Source organism: Rhinopithecus bieti, unplaced genomic scaffold (assembly GCF_001698545.2).
Source record: "Rhinopithecus bieti isolate Rb0 unplaced genomic scaffold, ASM169854v2 scaffold_15136, whole genome shotgun sequence".
In the NCBI taxonomy this organism is placed as follows: Eukaryota; Metazoa; Chordata; class Mammalia; order Primates; family Cercopithecidae; genus Rhinopithecus; species Rhinopithecus bieti.
Genome location: NW_016808217.1, coordinates 1,292,915 through 1,304,067, shown reverse-complemented (window position 1 = coordinate 1,304,067; position 11,153 = coordinate 1,292,915). Strand labels below are relative to the sequence as shown.

General features: G+C 40.3%; 1 protein-coding gene and 1 pseudogene across 1 annotated transcript; both read left to right on the top strand.

The window, feature by feature from the left end:
- Nucleotides 1-4,796, top strand: part of LOC108538093 (zinc finger protein 572-like) — a 9,336-nt pseudogene extending 4,540 nt beyond the window's left edge.
- A 1,345-nt stretch (nucleotides 4,797-6,141) lies between these two features.
- ZNF572 (zinc finger protein 572) lies at nucleotides 6,142-9,912 on the top strand. The gene is made up of 2 exons (XM_017885943.1): nucleotides 6,142-6,249; nucleotides 6,877-9,912. The coding sequence occupies exons 1-2, from the start codon at nucleotides 6,171-6,173 to the stop codon at nucleotides 8,382-8,384; spliced, it is 1,587 nt and encodes a 528-aa protein (XP_017741432.1). The 5' UTR covers nucleotides 6,142-6,170; the 3' UTR covers nucleotides 8,385-9,912.
- The last annotated feature ends 1,241 nt before the right edge of the window (nucleotides 9,913-11,153 follow it).

The following is an 11,153-nucleotide window of genomic DNA, read 5'->3' as shown; positions in this document are numbered from 1 at the left end:
CATGTTTTTGCAATGGCTGGTACCTGTTGTTCCTTTCCATGTTTAGTGCTTCCTTCAGGATCTCCTGTAGGGCAGGCCTGGTGGTGACAAAATCTCTAAGCATTTGCTTGTCTGTAAAGGATTTTATTTCTCCTTCACTTATGAAACTTAGTTTGGCTGGATATGAAATTCTGGGTTGAAAATTATTTTCTTTAAGAATGTTGAATATTGGCCCCCACTCTCTTCTGGCTTGGAGAGTTTCTTCCGAGAGATCTGCTGTTAGTCTGATGGGCTTCCCTTTGTGTGTAACCTGACCTTACTCTCTGGCTGCCCTTAACATTTTTTCCTTCATTTCAACTTCGGTGAATCTGACAATCATGTGTCTTGGGGTTGCTCTTCTCGAAGAGTATCTTTGTGGCATTCTCTGTCTTTCCTGAATTTGAATGTTAGCTTGCCTTACTAGGTTGGGGAAGTTCTCCTGGATGGTATCCTGAAGAGTGTTTTCCAACTTGGTTTCATTTTCCCTGTCACTTTCAGGCATACCAGTCAGACGTAGATTTGGTCTTTTCACAGAATCCCATATTTCATAGAGGGTTTGTTCATTTCTTTTTACTCTTTTTTCTCTACACTTCTCTTCTCACTTCACTTCATTCATTTGATCTTCAGTTGCTGATACTCTTTCTTCCAGTTGATCGAGTCGGTTACTGAAGCTTGTGCATTTGTCGCGTAGTTCTCGTGTTATGGTTTTCATCTCTATCAGTTCTTTTAAGGTCTTCTCTGCATTGATTATTCTAGTTATCCATTCATCCATTCTTTTTTCAAGGTTTTTAGTTTCTTTGCGCTGGTTACGTAGTTCCTCCTTTAGCTCTGAGAAATTTGATCGACTGAAGTCTTCTTATCTCAGCTCGTCAAAGTCATTCTCTGCCCAGCTTTGTTCTGTTGCTGGCGATAAGCTGCATTCCTTTGGAGGGGGAGATGCGCTCTGATTTTTTGAATTTCCAGCTTTCTTGCACTGCTTTTTCCCCATCTTTGTGGTTTTTCTCTGCCTTTGGTCTTTGATGATGGTGACGTACTGATGGGGTTTTGGTGTGGGTGTCCTTTCTGTTTGTTAGTTTTCCTTCTAACAGTCAGGACCTTCAGCTGTAGGTCTGTTGGGGTTTGCTTGAGGTCCACTCCAGACCCTGTTTGCCTGGGTATCAGCAGCAGAGGCTGAAGATAGAATATTGCTGAACAGCAAGTGCTGCTGTCTGATTCTTGCTCTGGAAGCTTCGTCTCAGGGTTGTACCCCGCCGTGTGAGGTGTGAAGTGTCGGTCTGCACCTAGTGGGGGATGTTTCCCAGTTAGGCTACTCAGGGGTCAGGGACCCACTTGAGCAGGCAGTCTGTCCATTCTCAGATCTCAACCTCCATGCTGGCGGATTCACTGCTCTCTTCAATGCTGTCAGACAGGGGCATTTACCTCTGCCGAGGTTTCTGCTGCTTTTTGTTTAGTTATGCCCTGTCCTCAGAGGAGGAGACTACAGAGGCAGGACGGCCTCCTTGACCTGCTGTAGGTTCCACCCAATTCGAGCTTCCCAGTGTCTTTGTTTACCTACTTAAGCCTCAGCAATGGCGGACGCCCCTCCCCCAGTGTCGCTGCTGCCTTGCAGTTAGATCTCAGACTGCTGTGCTAGCAATGAAGGAGGCTCTGTGGGCGTGGGACCCTCTGGGCCAGGTGTGGGATATAATCTCCTGGTGTGCCGTTTGCTAAGACCCTTGGTAAAGCGCAGTATTAGGGTGGGAGTTACCTGATTTTCCAGGTGTTGTGTGTCTCAATTTCCTTTGGCTACGAAAAGGAATTTCCTTCCCCCTTGCACTTCCCAGGTGAGGTGATGCCTCACCCTGCTTTAGCTCTCGCTGGTTGGGCTGCACCCACGGACCAGTGCCAACTGTCCGGCACTCCCCAGTGAGATGAACCCGGTACCTCAGTTGAAAATGCAGAAATCACCCATCTTCCGTGTCGCTCATGCTGGGAGCCGGAGGCTGGAGCTGTTCCTATTCAGGCATCTTGGGCATGCCCCCCCGAAGATTTACGTTTTTGCATTGTTATTTCAGGGTTAACCCTTAATTCTAAACATTTGGATCTGAGATAAGATTTTCTAAAAGGGCTGCTAAGAGTTGTGTTTCTTATTTTCAGTATGGTTCATAGAACATTCTGTGCCTCCTATTGTGTTGGAATGGTTGGGAAGGAAGGAGGAAGCATAAACTTTAACATATACCTCCAAACATAATTTATTTCCTTCCGCAGGGTTTCTGATCTCTAACTTGGCTGTGATCATTGTGATGGAGCAAGATAAAAAACTGTTGGTCTCAGATTCTAACAGCTTTATGGAGAGGGAGAGTTTGAAAAGCCCCTTCACAGGTGAGGGATCAAGACGATGGTCTGAATCCTTAGGAAATTTGATGTAGAAAGAACAGGACACTAGAATGAGACAAACCTTAATTTAATTCCTTGTTCTGTCACTTATAAGCTGTGTTAATTATTTCAGCCTCATTGTTCTCATCTTTAAGAAAATGAATAATACCGATTTCAGATATATTTTACAAGTAGTGAAATACCCCATCCAAAGCTACTGTTCTTAATAAATGGTGGCTATTGTTATTTCTATAGCATTTGCTCAGATTTTAGCAAAGCTATTGTCTAGTTTTACCTGAGATGGTATCCTGTTCAATTTCACTCCTATTCACATCAATCCTGTTTTTTCTCTTAAGTCTTCTAGAACAAAATTTAATGCATTTGTTTTAGATTGATGTTCCCTTTGCCAATAATGGTTCAAATAATGCATTAGTGTAGTTGCTAAGTACAAAAAAAAATCCACCTGCTTCTGGTAAACAGGGGAAAAGAAGTGAAACTGTCTTTAAAACTTTTTTATATGAAATATTTATGAGGTTTTACAGTGTTATTTCCTCTCTTCCACTGCAGTTTAGAATTTACTTCTCTGGCAGAGGTACAGAATATGGTTAGAATATTTGTTTATTCTTGCAGGAGATGAAAGTATGAATAATTTGGAAACTGTTCACCACAATAATCCTAAAGCAGATAAACTTAAAGAGAAACCTTCAGAATGGTCTAAAAGACATAGACCACAACATTATAAGCATGAGGATGCAAAAGAAATGCCACTGACATGGGTTCAAGATGAGATTTGGTGTCATGATTCCTGTGAGAATGATGGCAAGTCAGAGAATTGGGGAAATTTTATAGCTAAAGAGGAGGAAAACCCAGTCACCAGGAATGGGACCCAGGAGAACATAATGCCTGTGTGCAGCAGAATTCATCCTTTGTAGACAGACCCTACAAATGTTCCGAATGTTGGAAAAGCTTCAGTAATAGTTCTCATTTGCGTACTCACCAGAGGACCCACTCAGGAGAAAAGCCTTATAAATGCTCTGAGTGTGCAAAATGCTTTTGTAACAGTTCTCACCTGATTCAGCATCTAAGAATGCACACAGGAGAGAAGCCCTACCAATGTGGTGAATGTGGGAAAAGCTTCAGCAATACCTCCCATCTTATTATCCATGAGAGAACTCACACGGGAGAGAAACCCTATAAATGTCCCGAGTGTGGGAAGAGATTCAGCAGCAGCTCTCACCTTATTCAGCATCACAGATCACATACAGGTGAAAACCATATGAATGTTCTGTCTGTGGAAAAGGCTTCAGTCATAGCTATGTCCTAATAGAACATCAGAGGACTCACACTGGAGAAAACCTTATAAGTGCCCTGATTGTGGGAAGAGTTTTAGTCAGAGTTCCAGCCTCATTCGCCACCAGCGGACACACACAGGTGAGAAGCCCTACAAATGTCTTGAGTGTGGAAAAGCTTTGGTTGTAATTCTACTCTAATAAAACATCAGCGAATACATACAGGAGAAAAGCCTTATCAATGTCCAGAATGTGGGAAGAATTTTAGTCGTAGTTCAAACCTTATTACACACCAGAAAATGCACACAGGAGAGAAATCCTATGAAAGTTCTGAATATGAAGAAAGTTTGAGTCACAACTGCAATGTGATAGAAGAATGCAGAATGCAGTTAGGAGAAAACCATATAGATGTTGTGAATGTGGAAAGAGTTTTGGCCTTAGCTCCCATCTCATTAGACATCAGAGGACACATACAGGAGAAAAGCCTTACAGATGTTCTGAGTGCTGGAAAACTTTCAGTCAGAGTTCCACCCTGGTGATTCACCAAAGGACACATACAGGAGAGAAACCTTATAAATGTCCTGATTGTGGTGAATGCTTCAGTCAGAGCTTTAACCTTATCAGGCACCGGAGGACCCACATAGGGGAAAACCTTACAAATGTACCAGCTGTGAGAAATGCTTCAGCAGAAGTGCCTACCTCAGTCAGCATCGGAAAATTCACATAGAAAAGCCTTTTGAGTCTCCTGACGTTGGGGATTTTCCTCATGAATGGACTTGGAAAAGCTGTTCAGGGGAAGTGCCCCTCATCCCTTCATTTTCAGTGTCAAATTCATCTTCCTGAGTCCCAAAGCCTGGTGATGGTTTTTTCTTCCTTGTCGGACCACGACAATGTAGGTTTTCTGTGATTGTTGTGCTATAAAGTTTCTTTGATGTGTTTGTTAAAACATTTGGAAAAGTCAACCTCCCAGTTTAAAGGATGGGAAGACCCCAATCACCAGGTTATTGGATCTGTCCAGTGAGAGATTCATCCACCAAGGATGAAGAAAGGAGGACTTTAAAAAATTTAAGGTAAGATAGTAGTAGCTTCAAAAGAAATGTACAGAGTAATCCTGAGAGTAAGCAAAGGAACCGTGAGAACCTGAAGCTAGAATTGCTATTGAATTACTTTTCTCTTCCCTTACTGGGTAGCGATACATCATTACCAGCCGCAGGGATTTACCCAGATAAAGGGTATTTTGAGCAAATAATGTGATTTCCTGGCTATTTTGTTGGGGCTTAAGAAGGAAAAGATTTTTTTTTCAAATGCATTTTAGTCACTAAAATAAACTATTGTAGCATCTAGAACTATACTGTCCAATACCGTAGCCTCTAGCCATATGTAACTATTTGTATTAAGATTAATTGAAATTTTAAATCCAGTTCCTCAGTCACACTAGCCACTTTCTAAGTGTTCAGTAGCTCTATGTGATCAGCAGCTGCTGTATTGGATATTATAGAAGGTTCTTTCATTCAAGATCATCATTCTTGACAGACCCATAAATATTTCCTATAAAGACTGTAGAAATGTGTTCTGGAGGGTTTGCTCTCCAAAAGGAATTGTAACATAGAGTAGAACTGGGATAGAGTATTGAAGACACTGGGTTTAGAGATTGGATATTTTAATGATTGTGTGTTCTAATTCATGTGCTGCCGACTGAGTTATCTAGTGATATGACCTCACTGTCTTGACCAAAGCCAGAATAGAAGGCAGGATTCCTGAATTCTGTCTTATAATTTTAATGAAGAGCCTTTTCCCCAAGTTATCCCATTATGTAATTCTTGGTCAGCTCAAGAACTTGGTTCTTTTCTAGTAATTAACTCACTAATTCTGAGCCAGTGTCCAAGGACAGTTTGCCATTAAGGAGTAGTGAGACTTCTTAGCTTCAGTACTGACAGTTTTCTTTTGCCTCTTGACATAATTGGTATATGGATCTGATAACTGAGGCCCCATCTTCCCTACTTATTCCTATGGGAATGATGCTTTGGAAATTATTAGATATATCCTATTCCCTTCCTCCCATTTTATTTCCTACTAGTGCAAAAGGTAGACAAGTAGGAAGGTTAGGACTCCTGAGTTGCCCATGATTTCATCTAATTTTTTGGATTCAGAATATATTTTATGAATAATATGCAGAGATGCATATTATGAATGTAAAGCCAGAATGGGTCAGTTGTAGCTGCTGCAAAGGTCTGTAGCTGATGGTCATTTAATTGCATAGGGATTATTTTATCTTTCATGATTGTGGTGCACCTGATACTGGCAGGGTGTGTGTTTTGTATTGTTATTTGATTACAAAATAAAGCAAAACTAACAAATAAAGGTATTGAAGAAGAATTTTGGGGAAATTTTGCTTTCAAAAAAGGGGGAAAACATTAGGCATTATTGTCCTTTTATTTTTATTTTTTTCTTATTCATTAANTTCCTTCCGCAGGGTTTCTGATCTCTAACTTGGCTGTGATCATTGTGATGGAGCAAGATAAAAAACTGTTGGTCTCAGATTCTAACAGCTTTATGGAGAGGGAGAGTTTGAAAAGCCCCTTCACAGGTGAGGGATCAAGACGATGGTCTGAATCCTTAGGAAATTTGATGTAGAAAGAACAGGACACTAGAATGAGACAAACCTTAATTTAATTCCTTGTTCTGTCACTTATAAGCTGTGTTAATTATTTCAGCCTCATTGTTCTCATCTTTAAGAAAATGAATAATACCGATTTCAGATATATTTTACAAGTAGTGAAATACCCCATCCAAAGCTACTGTTCTTAATAAATGGTGGCTATTGTTATTTCTATAGCATTTGCTCAGATTTTAGCAAAGCTATTGTCTAGTTTTTACCTGAGATGGTATCCTGTTCAATTTCACTCCTATTCACATCAATCCTGTTTTTTCTCTTAAGTCTTCTAGAACAAAATTTAATGCATTTGTTTTTAGATTGATGTTCCCTTTGCCAATAATGGTTCAAATAATGCATTAGTGTAGTTGCTAAGTACAAAAAAAAATCCACCTGCTTCTGGTAAACAGGGGAAAAGAAGTGAAACTGTCTTTAAAAACTTTTTTATATGAAATATTTATGAGGTTTTACAGTGTTATTTCCTCTCTTCCACTGCAGTTTAGAATTTACTTCTCTGGCAGAGGTACAGAATATGGTTAGAATATTTGTTTATTCTTGCAGGAGATGAAAGTATGAATAATTTGGAAACTGTTCACCACAATAATCCTAAAGCAGATAAACTTAAAGAGAAACCTTCAGAATGGTCTAAAAGACATAGACCACAACATTATAAGCATGAGGATGCAAAAGAAATGCCACTGACATGGGTTCAAGATGAGATTTGGTGTCATGATTCCTGTGAGAATGATGGCAAGTCAGAGAATTGGGGAAATTTTATAGCTAAAGAGGAGGAAAAACCCAGTCACCAGGAATGGGACCCAGGAGAACATAATGCCTGTGTGCAGCAGAATTCATCCTTTGTAGACAGACCCTACAAATGTTCCGAATGTTGGAAAAGCTTCAGTAATAGTTCTCATTTGCGTACTCACCAGAGGACCCACTCAGGAGAAAAGCCTTATAAATGCTCTGAGTGTGCAAAATGCTTTTGTAACAGTTCTCACCTGATTCAGCATCTAAGAATGCACACAGGAGAGAAGCCCTACCAATGTGGTGAATGTGGGAAAAGCTTCAGCAATACCTCCCATCTTATTATCCATGAGAGAACTCACACGGGAGAGAAACCCTATAAATGTCCCGAGTGTGGGAAGAGATTCAGCAGCAGCTCTCACCTTATTCAGCATCACAGATCACATACAGGTGAAAAACCATATGAATGTTCTGTCTGTGGAAAAGGCTTCAGTCATAGCTATGTCCTAATAGAACATCAGAGGACTCACACTGGAGAAAAACCTTATAAGTGCCCTGATTGTGGGAAGAGTTTTAGTCAGAGTTCCAGCCTCATTCGCCACCAGCGGACACACACAGGTGAGAAGCCCTACAAATGTCTTGAGTGTGGAAAAAGCTTTGGTTGTAATTCTACTCTAATAAAACATCAGCGAATACATACAGGAGAAAAGCCTTATCAATGTCCAGAATGTGGGAAGAATTTTAGTCGTAGTTCAAACCTTATTACACACCAGAAAATGCACACAGGAGAGAAATCCTATGAAAGTTCTGAATATGAAGAAAGTTTGAGTCACAACTGCAATGTGATAGAAGAATGCAGAATGCAGTTAGGAGAAAAACCATATAGATGTTGTGAATGTGGAAAGAGTTTTGGCCTTAGCTCCCATCTCATTAGACATCAGAGGACACATACAGGAGAAAAGCCTTACAGATGTTCTGAGTGCTGGAAAACTTTCAGTCAGAGTTCCACCCTGGTGATTCACCAAAGGACACATACAGGAGAGAAACCTTATAAATGTCCTGATTGTGGTGAATGCTTCAGTCAGAGCTTTAACCTTATCAGGCACCGGAGGACCCACATAGGGGAAAAACCTTACAAATGTACCAGCTGTGAGAAATGCTTCAGCAGAAGTGCCTACCTCAGTCAGCATCGGAAAATTCACATAGAAAAGCCTTTTGAGTCTCCTGACGTTGGGGATTTTCCTCATGAATGGACTTGGAAAAGCTGTTCAGGGGAAGTGCCCCTCATCCCTTCATTTTCAGTGTCAAATTCATCTTCCTGAGTCCCAAAGCCTGGTGATGGTTTTTTCTTCCTTGTCGGACCACGACAATGTAGGTTTTCTGTGATTGTTGTGCTATAAAGTTTCTTTGATGTGTTTGTTAAAACATTTGGAAAAAGTCAACCTCCCAGTTTAAAGGATGGGAAGACCCCAATCACCAGGTTATTGGATCTGTCCAGTGAGAGATTCATCCACCAAGGATGAAGAAAGGAGGACTTTAAAAAATTTAAGGTAAGATAGTAGTAGCTTCAAAAGAAATGTACAGAGTAATCCTGAGAGTAAGCAAAGGAACCGTGAGAACCTGAAGCTAGAATTGCTATTGAATTACTTTTTCTCTTCCCTTACTGGGTAGCGATACATCATTACCAGCCGCAGGGATTTACCCAGATAAAGGGTATTTTTGAGCAAATAATGTGATTTCCTGGCTATTTTGTTGGGGCTTAAGAAGGAAAAGATTTTTTTTTCAAATGCATTTTTAGTCACTAAAAATAAACTATTGTAGCATCTAGAACTATACTGTCCAATACCGTAGCCTCTAGCCATATGTAACTATTTGTATTAAGATTAATTGAAATTTTAAATCCAGTTCCTCAGTCACACTAGCCACTTTCTAAGTGTTCAGTAGCTCTATGTGATCAGCAGCTGCTGTATTGGATATTATAGAAGGTTCTTTCATTCAAGATCATCATTCTTGACAGACCCATAAATATTTCCTATAAAGACTGTAGAAATGTGTTCTGGAGGGTTTGCTCTCCAAAAGGAATTGTAACATAGAGTAGAACTGGGATAGAGTATTGAAGACACTGGGTTTAGAGATTGGATATTTTAATGATTGTGTGTTCTAATTCATGTGCTGCCGACTGAGTTATCTAGTGATATGACCTCACTGTCTTGACCAAAGCCAGAATAGAAGGCAGGATTCCTGAATTCTGTCTTATAATTTTTAATGAAGAGCCTTTTCCCCAAGTTATCCCATTATGTAATTCTTGGTCAGCTCAAGAACTTGGTTCTTTTTCTAGTAATTAACTCACTAATTCTGAGCCAGTGTCCAAGGACAGTTTGCCATTAAGGAGTAGTGAGACTTCTTAGCTTCAGTACTGACAGTTTTCTTTTGCCTCTTGACATAATTGGTATATGGATCTGATAACTGAGGCCCCATCTTCCCTACTTATTCCTATGGGAATGATGCTTTGGAAATTATTAGATATATCCTATTCCCTTCCTCCCATTTTATTTCCTACTAGTGCAAAAGGTAGACAAGTAGGAAGGTTAGGACTCCTGAGTTGCCCATGATTTCATCTAATTTTTTGGATTCAGAATATATTTTATGAATAATATGCAGAGATGCATATTATGAATGTAAAGCCAGAATGGGTCAGTTGTAGCTGCTGCAAAGGTCTGTAGCTGATGGTCATTTAATTGCATAGGGATTATTTTATCTTTCATGATTGTGGTGCACCTGATACTGGCAGGGTGTGTGTTTTTGTATTGTTATTTGATTACAAAAATAAAGCAAAAACTAACAAATAAAGGTATTGAAGAAGAATTTTGGGGAAATTTTTGCTTTCAAAAAAGGGGGAAAACATTAGGCATTATTGGCCTTTTATTTTTATTTTTTTCTTATTCATTAATTTTTTTTTTTGAGACGGAGTCTCACTCTGTCACCCAGGCTAGAGTGCAGTGGCGTGATCTTGGCTCACTGCAAGCTCCACCTCCTGGGTTCATGCCATTCTCCTGCCGCAGCCTCCCGAGTAGCTGGGACTACAGGCACCTGCCACCACACCTGGCTAATTTTTTGTATTTTTAGTAGAGACGGGGTTTCACTGTGTTAGCCAGGATGGTCTTGATCTCCTGACCCCGTGATCCACCCGCCTCGGCCTCCCAAAGTGCTGGGATTACAGGTGTGAGCCACTGCACCCGGCCCTTATTCATTAATTTTTTTTAATAGATAAGGTCTCACACTCTCAACCAGACTGTAGTGCAATGGCACCATCATAGCTGACTGCAGCCTCAAACTCCTGGGCTCAAGGGATCCTCCCATCTTAGCCTCCTGAGTAGCTAGGACTACAGTGCATGCCACTGCAGTCAGCTAATTTTAAAATTTTTGTAGAGACAGGGTCTTGCTATGTTGCCCAGGCTGGTGTTGAACTCCTGGCTTCATGCAGTTCTCCTCCCTCAGCCTCCCAAGCTGCTGAGATTACAGGTGTGAGCCACCACACCCAGCCCGTTATTGGCTTTTATGTGACCTCACCTGAGTATTTTTCTGTCTTTGTATGTTATCTGGTATTGCCCAAATTTTCTTAAATTGTAATATTTCAGGACAAGTTTTTATAGTAACTAATAGTTTGATTAATGCTTGATAACTAAGGAGTTATCAACTTAGGAGTTTGCTGATAAACTTAGGAGTTTGCTGTTGAGGCTGAAATTCAGTTACAAGGCAGCAGTGGTTGGGGTGATACAAGATCAATCACATGCTCTGGTGGCAGGTAGCCACTCTGAGCCTCAGTTCCCTCATCTGTAAAACAGAAATAATGCCTGCCTTATAGGGTTACCGTAAACATTAAATGAATGTTTGCAAATCATATAGCACAATGCTTAAACATAGCAGGGTATCAATAAATGGTAATTACTTGCTGCTGTTATTATTAATTGAAACAAACTGAAAAAAAAAAAGTTGTCCACATGTTTTGAAAGTAGAAGTAGTAGTACAGCCCCACACTGATCTTACTTGTAGATTCTTTATGATCTTCAGGAATTTTAACGGATAAAATA

Bases quoted from the DNA above. Each gene is read 5' to 3' on its own strand.
- ZNF572 (XM_017885943.1), top strand. From the start codon at position 6,171: ATGGAGCAAGATAAAAAACTGTTGGTCTCAGATTCTAACAGCTTTATG. The intron at 6,250-6,876 runs GTGAGGGATCAA...TTATTCTTGCAG, and splicing joins TTTGAAAAGCCCCTTCACAG to GAGATGAAAGTATGAATAAT.